This window comes from Chelonoidis abingdonii, unplaced genomic scaffold (genome assembly GCF_003597395.2).
Source record: "Chelonoidis abingdonii isolate Lonesome George unplaced genomic scaffold, CheloAbing_2.0 scaffold0008, whole genome shotgun sequence".
Taxonomy (NCBI): Eukaryota; Metazoa; Chordata; order Testudines; family Testudinidae; genus Chelonoidis; species Chelonoidis abingdonii.
Window position 1 is genome coordinate 294429 of NW_027424269.1, and position 19850 is coordinate 314278.

General features: G+C 52.8%; 1 protein-coding gene across 1 annotated transcript in view; it reads left to right on the forward strand.

Annotated features, from left to right (window-relative positions):
• AHNAK (AHNAK nucleoprotein) overlaps positions 1–19850 on the forward strand; it is a 36929-nt gene that overhangs the window by 4170 nt on the left and 12909 nt on the right. The window contains 25 exon segments of the mRNA XM_075061331.1: positions 12680–12761; positions 13478–13628; positions 14995–15182; positions 15791–18117; positions 18494–18582; positions 18585–18637; positions 18639–18710; positions 18712–18869; positions 18871–18904; positions 18906–18945; positions 18948–18977; positions 18980–19015; positions 19018–19053; positions 19056–19102; positions 19104–19197; positions 19200–19232; positions 19235–19270; positions 19273–19309; positions 19311–19340; positions 19342–19472; positions 19475–19622; positions 19624–19650; positions 19652–19677; positions 19680–19697; positions 19700–19850. Coding sequence (XP_074917432.1) covers positions 13478–13628; positions 14995–15182; positions 15791–18117; positions 18494–18582; positions 18585–18637; positions 18639–18710; positions 18712–18869; positions 18871–18904; positions 18906–18945; positions 18948–18977; positions 18980–19015; positions 19018–19053; positions 19056–19102; positions 19104–19197; positions 19200–19232; positions 19235–19270; positions 19273–19309; positions 19311–19340; positions 19342–19472; positions 19475–19622; positions 19624–19650; positions 19652–19677; positions 19680–19697; positions 19700–19850 — 3992 coding nt within the window. The 5' untranslated portion in view covers positions 12680–12761.

A 19850-nucleotide genomic window follows, 5' to 3' on the forward strand; every position in this document is an offset into this window, starting at 1 on the left:
CCAGAGCCTGCCCTCCCAGCCAGAGCCTGCACCCCTTCCCACACCCCAACCCCCTGCCCTAGCCCTGAGCCCCCTTCCACCGTCCAAACCCCTTGGTCCCAGCCAGGAGCCCTTCTACACCCCAAGCTCCTCATTCCCAGCCCCACCCCAGAGCCCACCTCACCAGCTGGACCTCTCACACCCCCTCTGCACCCTAGTCCCCCACCCCAGCCCAGAGCCCCCTCCCACACCCTGAACTCCTCATTTCTGGCCCCACTCCTGGAGCCCGCACCCCTGGTCTAGATGCATGTTGGAACCGTCTGGATGACACAACTGGCCTTTTTGGTTCATTCACAGGGATCTTCCCCACCTCTCCACGTGAGGCCGTGGTGGTGGAGGTTGTGTGTTAGGGGGAGATGTGCTAGATTGGGGTGGGCAAAATTTTTGGCCAAAGGGCCACATTTGGGTATGGAAATTGTATCACAGGCCATGAATGCTCACAAAATTGGGGTTGGAGTGTGGGAGTGTGTGTGAGGGCTCTGGCTGGAGGTGCGGGCTCTGGGGTGGGGCTGAGAGTGAGGGATTTGGGTTGTAGGAGGGTGCTGCAGGCTGGGATCAAGGGGTTTGGAAGGCGGGAGGGGGATCAGGGCTGGGGCAGTGGTATGGGGGAGGCGGGTGAGAGCTGTGGCTGGGGGTTCAGATTCTGGGGTCCCTGGGAGCACTGAGGGTTCAGATTCCAGGGTCCCTGGGAGCACTGGGGTCCCCCCCGACCACTGGGATCCCTGAGAGCACTGGGGGTTCAGAGACCGGGGTCCCTGGAAGTGCTGGGGGTTCAGATTCTGGGGTGGGGCCAGAAATGAGGAGATCAGGGTGCGGGTGGGAGCTCTGGGCTGGGGTAGGGTGTGGGGAAGGTGAGGGCTCTGGCTGCGGGTGCGGACTCTGGGATGGGGCTGGGATGAGGGGCTGGGGTGTAGGAGCGTGCTCAGGGCTGGGACTGAGGGGTTTGGAGGGTGGTAGGGGGATCAGGGCTGGGGTAGGGGGTTGGGGCATGGGAGCGGGTCAGGGATGCAGGCTTCAGGTGGCACTTACTTCAAGCAGCTCCTGGAAGCAGCGGCCATGTTCCCCCTCCAGCTCCTATGTGGAGGCATGACCAGGCGGTCCTTCGCGCTGCTCCGTCCGCAGGCGCCGCCGCTCCAGCTCCCATTGGCCACGGTTCCTGGTCAGTGGGAGCTGCGGGGGCAGCGCCTGCAGATGAGGCAACGTGTGGAATCCCCTGGCTGCCCCTAAACGTAGGAGCCGGAGGGGGACATGCCACTGCTTCCAGAAGCTGCAGCACATGCGTGCAGAGTGGCCCCCGACCCCGCTCCCCAGCTGGAGCATAGGAGTGGGGCAAGCTCCAGACCCTGCTCCCCAGCGGGAACTCGAGGGCTGGATTAAATTGGCTGGTGGGCCAGATGTGGCCTGTGGGCCGTAGTTTGCTCACCCCTGTGCTAGACAATGGCATAGGTGCTTGAACTATGTGGGCTCCCCCTGGCTTGAAGTGGTTTCCATCATAAACAGGGTTTAGTAGGTCTCAGCACCCCCACTATACAAATTGTTCCAGTGCTCCTGGACGATGGACTCTTTGTTCTGAGGGCAGCGGTCTGGGTGCCCAGGCTGCTATATGGTGGGTAAGAAATACCAGGGAGCTGCCCAGTGGGCACAAAGGCAGCACGATATGGAAGCTGCCTGGCTTTCACAGCTCATGGAAATGGGGGACAGGGCTCGGTGAGAGGTAATTCAGGGGCCCTTCCAAGCAGACTTACCAGTGTGAGAGAGAGATGAGACATGGTGGAGCACACGAGGAGGCACAGGAGGAGCCAAGTGTCCTCTCTCATCACCTCCTGCTTCCTCTCTGGTTCGAGTTTCTCTGGTGTGACAGGCAGAGGCTGCAGCTTCCTTGCTGCTTCATGTTCGTATTGTCCTGCTCTCTCTGCGTGGGCTTGCCCCAGTGTTGTAACATGGTTAGGTAAATAGCTAGGTGCTGTGGGAAGTGCCAGCCACAGGAGCAATTACTATGGTTTCTGCAGCACCCATAAACTCACAGGGTGTTACACAAACAAATGAAATAAAGGCCCGTTCCCTGCCCTGGAGAGCTTGCCATAAAAACATGAGACAAGCTGCAACAAGAGACAGCAGCAGAGTGTGTATGTACGTGTGTGTATATGGGTCTAGCCAGGTTCTTACCTAGGCACCTATCACCACAGCATGGGTGTGTGTCAGTCTGTCTAAGTTCTTATATAAATGACTATCACAGTTGTGTGTGTGCGAGGAGTGACGAGTTGTGGGTAGGGAGTTGGCAGTGGTGTTGAGGTGGGAGTGGGTTTGGAGATGTGTGCATTTGTGGAGCCTAGTGGTGGTGGTGTGCGTAAGGATTTATAGTGTGTGTTACTAAGGATTCAGGGTGTGTGCAGGGATTTTGGGGGTGTGTGCGTGGGGGTTTTGGGTGTGTGTGTGGGAGGGTTGGGATGTGTGTATGTGGGTGTGTGGGGTTTTTTTGGGGTGTGTGTGGGAGGGTTGGGGTGTGTGTGTATGTGGGTGTGTGGGTTTTTTTGGGGGGGATGTGTGTGTAGGGGTTTGGGGTGTGTGTGTGTAGGGGTTGGGGGTGTGCATGGGGGATTTGGGGTGGGGTGGGAGGTGTATCAGGGCTCGCATGGAAACTCTTTCTCATTTGTATGCTTGGGGAGCCAGTCGTGTGTTAACCCTTGGGCTGGCTCAGAGCCCTCTCCATTCCCAGCTGTCTCTGGCTCCTGGTTCCTATGTCAGGAGGAAAGTAACCAAGAGGCAAAGGGTAGCTGAGGCCCAGAAAGGCCTTGGCCAGTAGTCACTCTCTATGGTCAGCAAAGAGTAGGAATTCTGGATAGTGCATCCTCCCTTGATTCCCACCCTGCCAGCTGTTTAAAGTGACTCTGCCCTGCTTGCAGGCACCAGAACCGTTAGCCTGCCCCAGCAACCTGTGCTCTGGGCCCCTCTGTGAAACAAGAAGCTGGGTGCATTGGCACAGGCCTGCTGGCATGATGCACTCGATGTTTGTGCACAGAGTGGACTCTCCTGCTGAGTCTTTGCTGCTGCCAGGGGGATCCCTTCTCTTTGGACAGCCAGCGGCTGGTCTCCTGTTGCAACCCTTCCATTGTGCCCTCACTTCCCCATTCTCTTTGGATGCAGAAAAATCCACCAACACTAGGTAGAATATCCCCCCTCCCCCCAAAGAGAGAAGTGCTCTTAGAGACTTACCTGTCCCCTGTCCCTGTAGCATCTGGGCTACACTCTATTTATCCTCTCACATCCTTGCTGTTATCCCCATTGGGCAGGTGGGAACCAAGGCCCAGAGAGAGCCACTTGGCCAAGATCCCACAGCAAGTCTGTTGTGGTGCAGAGATTTGAGCCCACTTCTTCCAAGGCCCAGGCTCTGCACCCTTCTCCACTGACTCCATGAAGCCCACTATTGATTTTACATGGCAGGTACTCAGATACGAGGGTGATGGGCAGCAGACTAAAACCCACAGAGCGTGATATGTGTGGATGCCTGGATGGATGGATAGATGGAGGGGGCTAATGGGGATAGAGAGCTCTATGGGCACGTAAGGAGGCTGGATGGATGGGCCACTATGGTGACAGAAAATCAGAGGTTGCCTTGTGATCCAGATGCTGATGTGGTTGGAGCCAACGTGCTGGGCTGGGTCAGTAACTGGATTTCAAAGGCAGTCATGTGACTTTCTGGTGTTATTTAAGTCACCAGGGATGTGGCGCTGTTCTAAGGGCTCTGGTGAGGACTGCTGCTCTGCCTCCCACACAACCCACCCCCCTTTCACTCTCGGCACTAATTGGAAAGAGCAGCGTGTCCCTGGGGAACACAAGCGCCCACTTGTTCACAGAGGCCAGTCCCAAGTCGAGAGCAAAGCGGCACATTGTTCTCGGCCCAGTGCCCCTCGCAGTCACACCCAAGGATGGATGTGTGAAATCTGCAGGGTGCTGGGCAAAGAGCACAGAAGGACTTTTGCATTCACTGTGGAGCGGTTGGGCAGGAGCGGACCCCACAATAGCCTGCCAACCTCGGTGGGCAGCAGAGCTAGAAATGTGTCACTCGTGGGCAATGGTGGGTGCTCCCACCTCTGTTTGCTGCCATATGGGCAGGGCCGCCCAGAGGTGGGGGCAAGTGGGGCAGTTTGCCCTCGGCCCCATAGGGGCCCTGCGAGCCCTGGCAGAGAATCTCTTCCCTGGCTACTCACCCGGTGGTGGTCCGGGTCTTTCGGCGCCACTTCGGTGGCGGGCCCTTCACTTGCTCCTTCGGTGGCACTTCAGCGGCAGGTCCTTCAGTGCTGCTGAAGACGTGGAGCGAGTGAAGGACCCATTGCCGCAGACTTGGAGCGCCACCCGGTGAGTACAAGCGCTGCAGTGGGTGGCGCCTTTTTTTTTATGTTCGCTCCCCCTCTTTGCCCCAGGCCTTCTGAATCCTCTGGGCGGCCCTGCATATGGGGCATGTCATCCCTGGCTCCTTCCTTGACACCAGAACAGCGTTTTCAATGCCCTCCAGCACCCCCGTTTGCCCTTCTTGTCCTGTCTGTCTCCTCATTCCTGGACTTGTTCTTTGTTTTCCTTCTTGTGCCCATCTCTGTTTGTGCATCGGTCTGGTTGTGCACAAGTGGGTTTGTGTGCATGTGCATATCTATGTGTGTGGGTGGGCACATTCATCTGTCTCTGTGTGTGTGCGCACACGTGTACATCTGTGTGTGTGCATGTGTGTACACCTCACTGTATATGTCTCTGTGCATCTGTGGGTGGGTGCATACTTCTGTCTCTGGGGGTGTGCATGCACGTATATCTGTGTGTGCACGTGTACAGCTATTTCTCGGTGTGTATGCACGCGTCCCTCAATCTGTGTGGGTGTGCACACGTACATCTGTCTGTGCGTGTGCATGCACCTGTCTGGGGATGAGTGTGTGCGTGCATGTGTTAGTGTGTGCCCACATGTGCACCCCAGTGCATGGGTGTGATGGGATGTGACCACTCATGATGTAGCTGGAGGAACACTCTGGGGAGGAGATGGATGGAGAATCTCCTGAGAACTGGCTGCAGCGGCTGCAGGAGCCATTTATCTGTGTTTGCTGCCATGTACAATTAAGCTGGTATGAAGCAGAGCGGCTGTGCCAGAGGGAGTGGCATCCTGAGCTAGGCTAACGCCAGTCCCCACAGATCAAACAGACTGTGGGGGAAGGGTGTCTAGAACAGGACCTTGGGTGTCTGGGCTGGCGGTGCCGCGGGGCAGCGTTCTAGCACAGGCTGTGTTACTGCAGCCGACCTTGCTCACAGGAGCCTGGGAGGGTCACTGGCCACCTGCCGCCACCACAGCATGAGTTTCCTTGCTTAGGGTGGCCATGTTGTGTCGCACCCCTTGCCCTGCAGAGCCTGTAGGTTCAGTTGGCTGAGGGACCAGCAATTCCCCCTGAGCCATGGCAGCGCTGGCAGAGACTGAGCCTGAAGGGGCTGCATGAGAGGACGTGGGGGAGCAGGAATCTCCCCAAGTGAGTTTTTAAGCCTTTATTTTTCCCCAGCCGAGAGGCTGCAGAGTGGGAGCTACCGGGGTGGGTGGTTGGATGCTGGGTGTGCGCAGTGGCCCAGTGTTTGGTTGTTAGCTGCCTGGCACTTATGTGGATAGCCCAACACATATCCTCCTGCCACAGGAAGGTAGCATGGAAGCTTTGGCATTCAAGGCATGAGCACAGGAAGAGTGAAAACCACATAGTCTTGTTCTAAAGATCTCAAACTGTATAGAACATGGTTTAACAATGTGTGTGCACCATGACGGAGGGGATGCTGCCATATGTGTGTGCGCCACGACAGAAGGGATGGTGCCATGGCTTGGCACAGGAGGTTCTCGGGTGCTGTGCTGGAGCAGAGGGGATGCATTTGTGGCTTGGTGCTGAACTTGGAGTCTGCCTCATTCACCCTGTGAAATCTCTGCTCGGTCTCCACTGAGGCTGGCAAAGGTCACCTGGCTGATTGTGTGCTGGCCATGGATTTTCCGAGATTAGCTGCCACTGCAGCCCCAGCTTCGCTCAGCAGATCTTCCCTTTGTGTCCTGAGTGGAAGTTTGGGATTGCGTCAGCCCATCATCTCTGTGCACACAACAGTAACTGACAGTGTCCAGTGGGCCTAAGGGGATTAGTGCTCTTGCTGCCATGTGTCTTCCCCATGCTCTGTGTGTGCTAGACACCTAACTGTCTCTGGTCTGCCTCCGGTCTCAGTCCTCCCTCTCCTGGAGATGGTTTGGATGGTGATGGCAGCTGGAGCTCTGGTGGTGGCTGCCCGGGACCCTTACCAAGTGCAGATTGGAGGCTGGAGGTGCTGACCGGTGGCCTGGGATCATAGATTATCCCCTGGTCTGGGAGCAGTGTGCAGCTCTCCTCTTTCTTGAGGCCTGGGGATGATTATCTCAGTATGTTTTGAGCGAATTGGTGTAACGACTTGGCTATGCAGCAAACAGGGTTTCAGCCCATGGAGGTGCTGAGAAGAGGACGTTAAGGATCACTGAAGATTGGAGGAAACCCCCAAAGCAGGGATTACTTGGGCCTGGCAGCAGCCTCTCTGGTTTGCCATCAGGCAGCTGTGATACCAGCTCTTTGCACATGTAGCAAACCGATGCAGAGGGATCATGTCACCCAGCTGGGAAATGCAGCTGCCTCTGAGGAAGGGTGGGGCAGCTGTCTGGGCGCGCACAGCCTTGCTGCACAGCAGCTCAGCCACAAGCTGCTCCCTCTTTCCAAATGCCTGGAAGTGGGGGAGGAGTGAAGGCGGCTGTGACCTGGAGTGGAACTGGCCCTTGAGCAGACACCTGAGTGCAAGAACAGAGAAGTGATGAGGCCGGGCTGGGCTGAGTCTCGTGTGCGGGACCATGCAGTCTGCACACTCTGAGCCATCTCAGACCCAGCTCTGCAATATGGAGAGGAATAATATCCTGGGTTGGGGGTGCCACCCATCCCAACTTGGGGCTATCTGGGCCATCAAGTCCTGCAGGAAGGCTCCCAGCTTCTTCCATGGTCTGGGCTGTGATGCCACAGCAGGGATGACAGGTTAGTCTCCCTAGGCCCAGAGCTTCCTAGATTTCCTCCCTGCCTCTGCTTCTCCCTCTTGGAATCGATACCAGGAGACACCAGGATAAGTCCCCTGCTCCTGCCTTTCAAATTCTGTTCTGGCCATTTTAGAATCTAGAGGCGAGGAGCCCTGTGCTTCAGGCCTGTCCTTTGGCATACAGAAGGAATCCTCAGGGACCTTCCTGGCCCTACCTGGGAGCCACCAAGGACTCCAGCTGTCCTGCTGTCCCTGCGCCTGGCTGCTGGGGCAGAGACCGTTTCCTTGGGGACAAGGGATCACAATCCCTTTCCAGCCAGTTTTCTCTCTGCTTGAAGTTGGAGGCTAAAACAAACACTGTAGTTGCTGAAGCATTTTCCTGCCTTTAGCCTCCTGTTGCTGGAGGTTTCTTCTGTACGATGTGTATTGTGGAGGCACCTTGGAGCCAGGGCCCCACTGTGCTAGCTGCTGGACAAACACAGACCAAAAGAACGGCCCCTGCCCCTGAGAGCTCACATCCTAAGTATAAGACCCGGGCCGAGTGGTGGATGCAGACAGACCAAGAGGGGAACACAAGGAAACGGGGTGGATCAGCATGATAGGCAATGGGCTCAGCACCCCAGCTGCCTGGCTGCTGCCTGTCCCCAGAGGATGGGACACTGGGGGTTTCTTTGGAATCTGAACATTCACAGCCTGTGTGGAAATAAAGACAGTCACTTGCGAGGTTCTCCAGGGGTTGGACTTGTGGAAGGAGAAGCTGAAATGTCTGACATGCGCACAGGGAGGCAGGGCTGGAGGCCAGGGTTAGGAGCTGAGCCTTTGTCACCTTTTCTGTGAGGCAGAGGGGCTGCAGCATGCCCAGGTGTGTCCGCGTGCCTAGGGGAGCTGCAGCTGGAGGGATAGAGACTGTACCTTTCCAAAGCCCCAGCAAGACTCGGGAGGGAGGTTTTGTTTCACAGCTGCTGTGCATACCGTTAACCTAGGGGAGGAATAATGCTCTCCTCATGGAGTATGAGTGTGCCCAGCGAAAGGCCTATGTGCAGGGCAGATGCATCTAAAAATATCGAGAGCTGAAGCACGTGGTGAACCTGAGAATAGCACCAGCAGCTTGGTGACTACATGGCTGGCATTGCTGTGCAGGATGCCTGCAGGGTTTTCCCTTGCTAGGCTGGAGGGGCAAGCGCTCTTGCGCTCACTGGAAACCTTCCCCTCTTGCAGCTTGGCCTTTGCCAGGTCTGTGGTGGAGCTGACATATAGTGGGAGTTGGATACTCCTCCACTGCTTGTTTCATGGTGAATAGGTGCTCAGGTGTTGGTGCAACAAGTATTACCATGGCTTAAGGCCTTCTTCACGCCAGGCTCCCTGGGGAAATCTCCTGTGGGCCTTGCTGGGGGCACAGGAACCCCAACCTTTCCCCTGCCATTTTGTCTATAGCTGCCATGGGCAGGATAGGATGCCATGATGTGGAGGTGCCCTGCCCCCCAAGAGCTCCCAGTGCTGCAGCACCAGGCTTAGCGTAATGCTGGGAGATCACCTCGCAGAGTGGAGTGCAGGGGCATGGCCTACAGGGAGAGGAAGACAGCAGCTGTGGGGTGGGGCTGGGAGGTAGCGTGTGGTGGGGGAGAGAGGAGGGTTAGGCACACAGACTTTTGGGGCCTTTCCTCCAAGTGGGCAGAACAAGCCAGCTGTGCGATTCTTTCCCTGCTTTGATCCCAGATGGGCTGGACTTTGGGCCCTGTGCTGGCTGGCATGTGGGACCGAAAGGCCCAAGAGGGCTGGCTGAGACTTCTGGCCTCTCCCTCCGTTCATAGCAGTCCTGGTGCACACTGAGTCACTTCGGAGGCTTCCACACCCACCCCACAGGCCTCTCTTCTGAGGCACCTGAGAGGAACAAACCAGTTTGTTCTCCATTTCATTGCAATTTTCCAAATTACTCAGAAACCAAACAAGTTGCGTGGTTCCAGCCTGTGTGACTCTGTGCGACGCAGACGTCACCTCTTGGGTCCGGGCACCCTGCATGAACCTGCAGGACAGCAGAGCCACCAGGCTGCTTAGTGAGAGCCTTTCTGGGGCTCTAGCCCAGTGCTTCTCAAAGCTGGTCCACTGCTTGTTCAGGAAAAGCCCCTGGCGAGGCGGGGCAGGCCCCGGTTTGTTTACCTGCCACGTCCACAGGTTTGGCTGATTGTGGCTCCCACTGACCGTGGTTCGCTGCTCCAGGCCAATGGGGGCTGCGGGAAGGGCGGCCAGCACATCCCTCAGCCCATGCCGCTTCCCGCAGCCCCCATTAGCTTGGAGCAGCGAACCATGGCCAGTGGGAGCTGCAATCGGCTGAACCTGCGGATGCGGCAGGTAAACAAACCGGCCTGGCCCACCAGGGGCTTTCCCTGAACAAGCAGTGGCCTGGCTTTGAGAAGCACTGGGCTAGAGCACCATCTCATGCATGGGCCAGGGACCAGCCAATGTGCCAGGCCTGGCCAGCCATAGTTTTTTCCTGTCACCTTTGGGCTCTGAGGGAAGGGGGAATGGTGCAGGTGACTCCAATTTACAGCATGATCCTGAGAACAGACAGACACTGGCTCCATGGCTCCTCCCAGAGCAGACTGGTTTGCATTTCAGCAGGGCTCCTGGGCGGGTGCTTTGCTGCGTGGTCAGAACTCCAGTAGAAAGCTTGTACCAGATCTGAGCACCTTACGGTGCAGAGCAGCGTAGCCTGTGAACAGTCGTGCAGCTGCCCCGGAGTAAGGTGCTGCACAGCGGAAGGGTGACAGAATGGGATGACGTATAGCGATGGAGGCACGGGTGGGTGTGCACACACCTTGCCAGTGCACAAGTGTGTGTGGGTGAGTGCGTGTGCACATGCCATTCTTGTTACAAAGGGAGCCTGACACATAAATTGTGTGTGACCCACTAAATTTTTTTTTATTTACTATTTTCCTGCAACAAGGCTATGGATTTGCAAAGACAACCCACCTCCCCAGGTGTTTGAGATGGTGGAGGACTCACCTGGTTTGAGTTTTAAGCCAGGGAGGCTTAACCTGCTTGATAACATCTCATTAACTTTTCTTTAAATTATTGTTTTACAAATGTGTAAATGCTGGAATGGCGAGTGGTGCCACTGTTCCCCCTGCTCTGGGCTGCCCTTCTCCTGGCTTGGGGAATGCATTGACAGTATATCTGGACTGGAGACCTAGGGACTGGTCTGGGGAGCTGGGAGGGGCTCAGGTTTAAGCAGTTGCCTTTAGAAAGCTGTCCAGTGGCTCTGAATATTACCTGTGATGCTCCCAGACTCAGCTGGCCAGTGCCCCTGGCTGGCAAGGGTGGTGTGGCAGATAAAGGAGAGGGGCAATCAGGGTTACATCTGACAATGTGTTGCACAGCTGCTGCTATTCCTTTCCCTAGTGATGTTTTTGAACACTCCATGTTCAGATCTGTGGTCTTCAGGATGGTGGGTTATGTTTTAAGCACAAATGCAGGTTAATCTCCAGACAGCTCTGTGCCTTGGTGACACAGACTGACTGCCATTGGTGGTCATTTAGGAGCTGTGGACTTACAAGGAAACACTTTGGACTCACTTCTTTGCAGCTTGGGCAGTGGTTTCCACCAATGCAGAGTTCTACCAGCCCTGCAGATAGCAACAGGGGACTGGCGCATCCAGCCTGTGGTATCGAGGGCTCTGAGCTGGAGAGATGCTGACCCTTGGCCTCTCCAGCGGAGTTCCAGGGGAGGGAGGAGTGCAGTGTCCCAGAGGGCTGAACACTGGGACAGGTGGTTGGGGGCAGGACATAGCAGCGCCCAACATCATGGATCTGAGAGCAGGTTCTGTGGTAGCCGATCTCCCTTCACATTGTTATTAACATTCTTGCCTCTCTTCGGATTCTAAGCAAAACGTCTGGGCTGCCTTTGGCTTACTGAATTCCACAATCTCTTTTAGATTTGCATCTTGGCAGCTCTCCTGGTGGAAAGTCCCCACTTTAGCCTTGCATGCTCCCCAGGCAGCCCTGAGCACCAGATCTCCGGCTTCATGGTTGCTTCCATTGATTTCTGAGCTCTGCAGGAACTGTTCATAGATTTTAAAGCCAGAAGGGGCTGTGGTCTGTAGGTTGCACCCCACTCCGGGGCACATTCCCTTCATTGTATTGTGCTTCTGGTTGCAATTTTGGCTCCTGAATTCAGACACCTTTGATTCTGCAAGAGCTGATGCAGCATTGAGTGCTCAGTCCCTCAGGCCAGGGGTGGCTCCAGGCCCCAGCGCGCCAAGCACGTGCTTGGGGCGGCAAGCTGGGGGGGCACCCTGCGGGTACCGCGAGGGCAGCAGGCAGGATGCCTTCTGCTCTTGCCTGCGGAGGGTCCGCTGGTCCCGGGGCTTCAGAGGACCTCTCGCAGGCGTGCCTGCGGAGGGTCCACTGGTCCTGCAGGAGGTCCGCCGAAGCCACGGGACCAGCGGACCCTCTGCAGGCAAACGCGGAAGGCAGCCTGCCTGCCATGCTTGGGGCGGCAAAATTCCTAGAGCCGCCCCTGCCTCAGGCTTGGGTCCCCTGCAGTGCTTCCAGCCTGGGACCTGTGCTTGCTGGAAACGGGAACGTTTCTTTGCCTTGCTAGCTGGGGAAGAGGAAAGGTGGGGCAGCTGGCGTGGGTGTTGCCGACAAACACCAGTCAGGCAGAATTAGCAAAGGCACAGCGCCCCCTGGTGGTGAGAATCCCATGGGCAGCCAGGCCCAAGCAACCCGCCCCCGCCCCCAACTTGGTACATCAGGTCTCTTTCCTTGCCCCTAGTTAACCTCTTCTTGCTCAGCAAAGCTCTGACCAAAGAGTGGTTTTGCAGACCATGGTGGTGGAGGTGTCCAGCTATTCCCATTGCCCTGATTAGGAACAATTCATTCGAAGAAACCTTTTCTTTTACTGAGCTCCTTGGTGCTGGCCATGCACCACAATCCCTGCTCCCCGCCTGGGCTCTCATGTTCTCTGGCATGTGCCATTCTTCACATACTGCACTCTGTGCTGGGAAGCTCTGGCTGCAGCGTGGTGCACAGATGCATGGCATGCAGGCAGGGGCTGGTCTCAGGAATTTGGAGTGAGGTTCTGTGGGCAGAGTTAGAGCCTCTAGAAAACCTTAACTTTGCATTTCCTGCCTGTCCACGTGTTGGGGTTTGTTTAAAGTTTCACCCTGATGCATATCTCCTGGCTTTGCATCTCTCTTTTTCTTTTTTTTTCTTTTTTTTTTTGAAAAACACCTCAGTGTTCTTTTAGGGTAAAATCCATTAAAGTCAAAGGCAAAACTCCCATTGATTTCAGTGGGGCCAGGATTTCCCTCTCAAAGTTTATTTTCACTTTATGAACATTACCAATTTTAAACAATGCTATTTAGCTCTTATGTACAGCTTTTCAAATTGTTCCCCATTGAAGCAATTAAACCTCAGTGTCTTCTGCGTTGGATTGTTTTCTGTAACAGCACGAGTAGTTCAGATACCAGTGTCTTTTTTTGTTAGATCCTACAACTGTCTTACTGGCTCATCCCAGAATGGACCAGAAAAAGCTAAATGTAAAAAACATACAAACAGGTGGTTTATTAAGAACTCTTTGAATTTTCTGCTAGGCTGGGAAGTTGATACCGAAGGTCAGCAAGTGAAGAGAGGAATTCCTGGGGCGGTTCCAGCCAGGACCAAAGTCCCAACAAGGTCAGTCAAACAGGATCGGTCCAGTCATCCCTGAAACAATAAAACATGCTTGTTTCTTGCTTTCTCTGCTATACCTTCCACAATATCCGTGCGAGGTGAAATCCAGCCGGTGCAGAAGGCCAGCACTAAGCTTGTGCAAGCACTTACATCCCCATCGTCCAAGCTCTCTGCATAGGGATGACTCGCCTCTGCAATTTATGCTTTGTGGTTTAGGGGCATTGAGCCTGTGCCCAGCCCATGTCCATCCAGACTGTCAGCTTTCAAAGCTAAACTATAGAGATAAACACAAAGGCCTGAGACTGCTCTGGTCTAGCCCCCTTGCTTTGACTCCTGGAGTTCAGTGGGGCTGCACTCCAGTAACTGAAGACAGAACTGGGCCCAAAGATTATACCTTTGGCCTGTAAACTTTTCTGTCCATGTTGTTTTAAGAATGTAAGAATGGCCATTCTGGGTCAGACCAATGGTCCATCTAGTCCCGTTTCCTGTCTTCTGGTAGTGGCCAGTGCCAGATGTTTCAAAGGGAATGAACAGAACAGGGCAATTATCAAGTAATCCATCCCCTGTTGTCCAGTCCTAGCATTTGGCAGTCAGAGGGTTAGGGATACCCAGAGCATGGGGTTGCACCCCTGATCCTGGCTATTAGCCATTGATGGGCCTATCCTCCATAAACTTAACTTGTTCTTTTTTGAACTCAGTTCTAGTTTTGTTTCATTTAGATGGAGAAGGAAGAGGAGGAAACACGGGAGATCCTGCTCCCCAACTGGAAAGGAAGCGGCTCTCACGGAATCACCATTGATCAGACGGAAGATGGGGTCTTTGTGAAGCAGGTGGTGCAGACTTCCCCTGCTGCCAGAACTGTGAAGGAAGGTGAGTGCAGCGCACCAGCCTGGAAACAACACGTGTTGTTGCGGGAGGCTGGTGGTGGGGTTGTGCTGGTTTATCACTTTGGGGAGAGAAGGAGGATTATGGGAAATTCTGGCTCCGCTTTCCTTGTTCCTTTTCAACCCTTTTATCATAATTCTCTCTGCTGCTGCTTCTGTGGCTTTAAGGCCCCTGGCCCCCGTGCTTGGGGCTCCTTGTCCTGATTCTTTGCTGATAGAGATGCCTCTCTCCATCTTGCCCTGTCTGTTTGCCTCTTCCCTGGGGTGGGGCTTTTCCTGCCACTCAGCTTCTCTCTCCTTCCTATGCTGTGCTGGCAGCACAGCCCATATATTATGTGCATTAGGGTAGCACCTAGAGGCCCCTGTGTGCTGCACAGATACACAGTGGGAGACAGGCCCTGCCCCAGTGAACTCACAGTCTAAACAGACACAGGGTTAGCGTGACCAGATAGCAAGTGTGAAAAATTGGGACGGGGTGGAGGGTAATAGGAGCCCATATAAAAAAAAGCCCCAAATATTGGGACTGTCCCTATAAAATCAGAACATCTGGTCATCCTATACAGGGTAGAAGGGGAAACAGAGGTACCGAGGGTGGGAAGGGACTGCCCAAGGTCAGTGCCAGAGCTGGGAATAGAACCTAGGAGTCCTGGTTCCCAGTACTCCTTGCTCTAACCCACCAGACCCCACAGTCCTCCTAGAGCCAGGGATAGAACCCAGGAGTCCTGACTTCCTGCAGCCCCTGCTCAAACTGACTAGATCCTACTGCTCTCCCAGAGCTGGGAATAGAAGCGAGGAGTCCTGGCTCCCAATGCCCCTTGCTCTAACCCACTAGACCCCACTGTTCTCTCCCAGGGGTCCTGTCTAGTGCTTTACTCATTGGACAGTGCTGCCTCCACAGCGTGTTTGGGGCCTGCTCCAAGATGCTAACATTCTCCTTTCTTGCTGCAGAATTGTCTCACTGACTCTCTATGCCTGGAGGTGGGGTTCAGTCACTGATGGCTCCATGTGGTGCTGTGGGGGGCAAGGGGGGAGCCCACAGAGACATGTATGGTAACAGGGGTATATGTCTTTCCTCCAGCCACCCTGGGAATGAAACGGGAGATCAGCAATATGGGGGCAGCAAGACCTTCCAGATTAACCCCTCTAGGTTCCTGCCAGCAGATCACAGCCATGAGCTGAGTGCTGGAAAGCATTTGGCAAAGTTGCCCCTTCTTAGGCTGCAATGCTATCGAAGAGGCTTTTGATTACTTTAATCAGCCCTGTGTGTAACTGAGCGAGATTTGTTTATTGCTTGGGCCCTGGATTGCCAGTGCCATCAGCTTGGCTTCACTCCCTTCTCTCTGCACTTGTAGGGGATCAGATTGTGAGTGCCACCATCTATTTCGACAACCTGCAGTCCGGAGAGGTCACGCAGCTGCTGAACAGCATGGGCCACCACACGGTGGGGCTGCGGCTGCAGCGAAAGGGGGACAAGTCTCCATTGCCGGGACAGTCATGGTCACACGATGTGTTTTCACCCAGGAGCCCAGAAGTTGTTCTGGTGAGTGAGGGAGTGATGCAAGCTCCTAGGGGAGTAGGGTGACCACACAGCAAGTATGAAAAATCAGGATGGGGATGGGGGGTAATAGGAGCCTATATAAGAAAAAGACCCCAAAATTGGGACTGTCCCTATAAAATCAGGACATCTGGTCACCCTATGGGGGAGGGAAAGCATTTCTGCAAACGGCTCCATGTGGAGACTGGAGCAGGTTTGTTTCACTTCAGAACTCTGGCTGCCATCCCTTATGTCAGGAAATCTTCCAGGCCAGAGAGAGTATTGCAGAAAGATGAGAGCCTGGAGTCAGACACTGCAGAGATAGTCAGGGATGGGGACAGGCCAGGTATGCTGAGTCAGCATCTCTGTCGGGCAGCAGCTCCTATGAATGTACAGCTGCTCATAGAAAAGAGCAGCAGGGCCCAAGGTGACTTGACCTTCTGTCATAGCAGCCTCCCTGAAGGAAGGAGATGCAAATTGCAGCCCTTCAGGAGGGAGCCAAGGGCAGTGATTATTACACACGTTACTTTACTGCCGCACTAGCCAATCTCCCTCTTCTTCTTCAAATCTCTCCTTATGGCACTCTGGTGTTAACCAATGTCTCTTATTTCCAGAGTGGGGATGATGAAGAGTACAGGAGAATATACACAACGAAAATTAAACCACGTCTGAAGTCGGAAGATGCAGCAGAAGCTGAACACACAGAAAGCAGAACCATTACCGTCACCAAAAAGGTCACAGCTTATACCGTAGATGTCACTGGACACGAGGGAGCAAGAGAGATTGACATCAGCAGCCCAGAATTTAAAGTTAAGATTCCAAGCCATCAAGTCACCCATATAACAACATCAGAAATTGAAAAAGGACCTGGAAAAACTGTGATCAAAATACCACAGGTGGATTTGTCTGGGAAAACAGACTTTAGTATGGGGATCAGAGGTAGACCTAGTGGCATCTCATATTCTGGACCAACAGTCGAATCATCCACCAAAAGGTTGGACTTTGGTGCCCCTGACGTGCACATGAAAGAGCCCAAGGTGGGCACTGAGATAAATGTCTCAGGACCTCAAGTCACAGGCATTCACTCGAGAACCCAAACAGACTTTAAGCCAGCAGAAATTCAAGTTCCAGGTGTGGACGTTGTCAAATCGGTTAATGTTTCTGGCACTAGAGTCACAAGCCCAGAGGGCAACTTGCCCAGAATCGATGCAAATGGACAGAGGGGAAACCTGGATGCAAATATTCATATTACTGGCCCTAAACTAAATGGAAAAATGGGTGTTTCAGGCATTGAGGTTAAAACTGAAGTTCCAGGAGGCAAACTGCCGCAATTTGATATTTCAGGCTCCAAGATAAGAAGTGATACAGAAGGTCCCAAAGTTGATATATCATTTTCAAAAATCAAGGCTCCTTCAGTTGATATTTCTGGCCCTAAGATTCAAGGTGATATCAAAGCTCCAAGGGTGGACTTTCCTCTTTCGAGCATCGAATGTGATATGCAGGACATTAAAGCTCCAGAAATTAACATTGAAAGCCCAGGAAAAATAAAAATGCCTGTAATGAAGATGCCTAAATTTGGTTTCTCACCTTCAGCTTCTGATACTGATGTTCGAGCACCACAGGCAGGTGTAGACATTTCTGTGCCAAAGATACAGGCTCCTCACCTGGATATCACAACTCCATCTGTTCATATGGAAGGTCCAAAGGAAAAACTGAAATGTACAGTGCCTTCAGGGGAAGGTGCTAACATTGCAAAGCCACATGTGGGTGTGGCTCTCAAAGGACCTCAGTTGAAGGGAGTGGTTGAAGTGTCCTCTCCAACACTAGAAGGTCCCAGAGTTGGTGTGAAGGGTCCCAAGGTTGATCTTGTGGCTCCTGATGTTGATATTCAAAGTGATGAAGGAAAAATAAAATTGCCCTCAATGAAATTTCCTAAATTTACTGCATCAGGTTTCAAAGGGGAAGGCCCTGGTGTGGGTGTGACACTTCCTAAGGGGGAGATTACTATTGCAAGCCCCAAGGTAGACATCAGCACACCAGATATAGACACTGGAGAAGAATGGAAGGTCCCCAAATTTAGGAAGCCTGAATTAATTAGTCAGACACCAAAAATTTCTATGTCGGATGTGGACCTGAGTCTGAAAAGCCCCAGCCTGAAGGCAGATGTGGGTATTTCAGGGCCAAGGATCGAAGGGGATCTGAAAGGACCCACTGTGGACATTAAAGGCCCCAAACTAGATATTGAAGCTCCTGGCATTGACCTTGAAAGTCCTGAAGGTCAGTTGAAAGGGCCCAAGTTCTCAATGCCTTCTTGGAAAATGTCACCATCAAAAGTATCCATGCCGGATGTGGATGTGAATCTGAAAGGGCCTAAAGTGAAGGGAGACATGGATGTTTCCGTCCCACAAATAGGAGGTGACCTGAAGGGACCTCAGATTGACATAAAAGGCCCCAAGCTAGATATAGATGCTCCTGACATTGACATCAAAGTGCCAGAAGGACACCTGACAGGTCCCAAATTTAAGATGCCTGAAATGCACATCAAGACCCCTAAAATCTCCATGCCAGAAATCGACCTGAACCTGAAGGGTCCTAAGCTGAAGGGAGATGTGGATGTTTCAGTGCCAAAGCTGGAAGGGGAGTTGAAAGCTCCTGGAATTGACATTAAAGGCCCCAAAGTTGACATTGATCCACCAGATGTGGATATTCATGGCCCAGATGGTAAACTCAAAATGCCTAAACTGAAAATGCCTAAATTTGGTGTACCTGGGCTGAAAGGGGAGGGACCAGATGTGGATATAGCACTTCCAAAGGGAGAGGTGGATATTTCTGGTCCCAAGATAGATATAGATGCTCCAGGTTTGAACATTGAAGGGCCTGAAGGACACCTGAAAGGTCCCAAATTTAAGATGCCTGAAATGCACATCAAGACCCCTAAAATCTCCATGCCAGACATTGACCTGAATCTTGCAAGGGGCCCTAAGCTGAAGGAGAATGTGGATGATTTCATGTGCCAAAGCTGGTAAGGGGATTGATAAGCTCTGGATTGAATTAAAGGTTCTAAAGTGGACTATTGAATTGCACAGATGTGTATTCATGCCAGATGGCTAAACTGAAAATGCCTAAACTGAAAATGCCAAAATTCAGCGGTGCCTGGTGGTTGAAAGTGGGACCAAGTGGTGTAGTAACACTTCCAAAGGGGGAGCTGGATTTTCCGTCCGAAGGTACAAACTGATTGCTCCTAGTATTGGACGTTGAGGACCCAAGGGAACTAAAGTCCAAATTTAAGTGCCTGAAATGCACATCAAACACCAAAATTCCATGCCAGATGTGGACATGAATCTAAAAGCCCCCAAGCTGGAAGGGAGATGTGGTATTTCAGGGCCAAGGATTGAAGGGGATCTGAAAGACCCACTGTGGATATTAAAGGCCCCAGAATAGACATTGACGCTCCTGGCATTTGACCTTGAAAGTCGCTGAAGGTCAGCTGAAAGGCCCAAGTTCTCAATGCCTTCTTGGAAAATGTCACCATCAAAAAGTATCCATGCCGGATGTGGATGTGAATCTGAAAGGGCCTAAAGTGAAGGGAGACATGGATGTTTCCGTCCCACAAATAGGAGGTGACTTGAAGGGACTCAGATTGACATAAAAGGCCCCAAGCTAGATATAGAATGCTCCTGACATTGACATCAGTGCCAGAAGGACACCTGACAGATCCCAAATTTAATGATGCCTGAAATGCACATCAAGACCCCTAAAATCTCCATGCCAGAATCGACCTGAATCTTAGAGGTCCTAAGCTGAAGGAGATGTGGATGTTTCAGTGCCAAAGCTGGAAGGGAGTTGAAAGCTCCTGGAAATGACATTAAAGGCCCTAAGTGGATATTGATGCACCAGATGTGGATATTCATGGCCCAGATGTAAATACTGAAATGCCCTAAACTGAAAATGCCAAAATTCAGCGTGCCTGGGTGAAAGGGAGGGACCAAGACTGGATGTAACACTCCAAAGGGGGAGCTGGATTTTCCGGTCCGAGGTACACAATTGATGCTCCTGGTTGGATGTTGTAAGACCCAAGGGAGTACTAAAAGGTCCAAATTTAAGATGCCTGAAATGCACATCAAGACCCCTAAATTCCATGCCAGACATTGACTTGAATCTGAAGGCCCAAGCTGAAAGGAGATGTGGGATTTTCAGTGCCAAAGCTGGAAGGGGAAGTTGAAAGCTCTGGAATTGACATTAAAGGTCCGAAAGTGGACATGAATGAGCCAGATGTGGATATTCATGGCCCAGAAGGTAATTCAAAATGCCCAAATTCAAAATGCCCAAGTTTGGAATGCCTGGGTTCAAAGGGGAGGGACCAGACGTGGATGTAAGCCTTCCGAAAGGGGAGATTGATGCTCCTGATTTGGATTTTGGAGGGCCAGAGGGAAACTGAAAGGTCCCAATTTAAGATGCCTGAAATGCACTTAAGACCCTAAAATCTCCATGCCAGATGTTGATTACACTTGAAAGGTCCTAACCGAAGGGAGATGTGGATGTTGCTGTTCCGAAGATACAAGGTGATTTGAAAGGTCCTGAATTTGATCTTAAAAGTCCCAAAGTTGACATTGATGCACCAGTAGTGGATATTCATGGCCCAGATGGCAAACTGAAATGCCTACTGAAAATGCT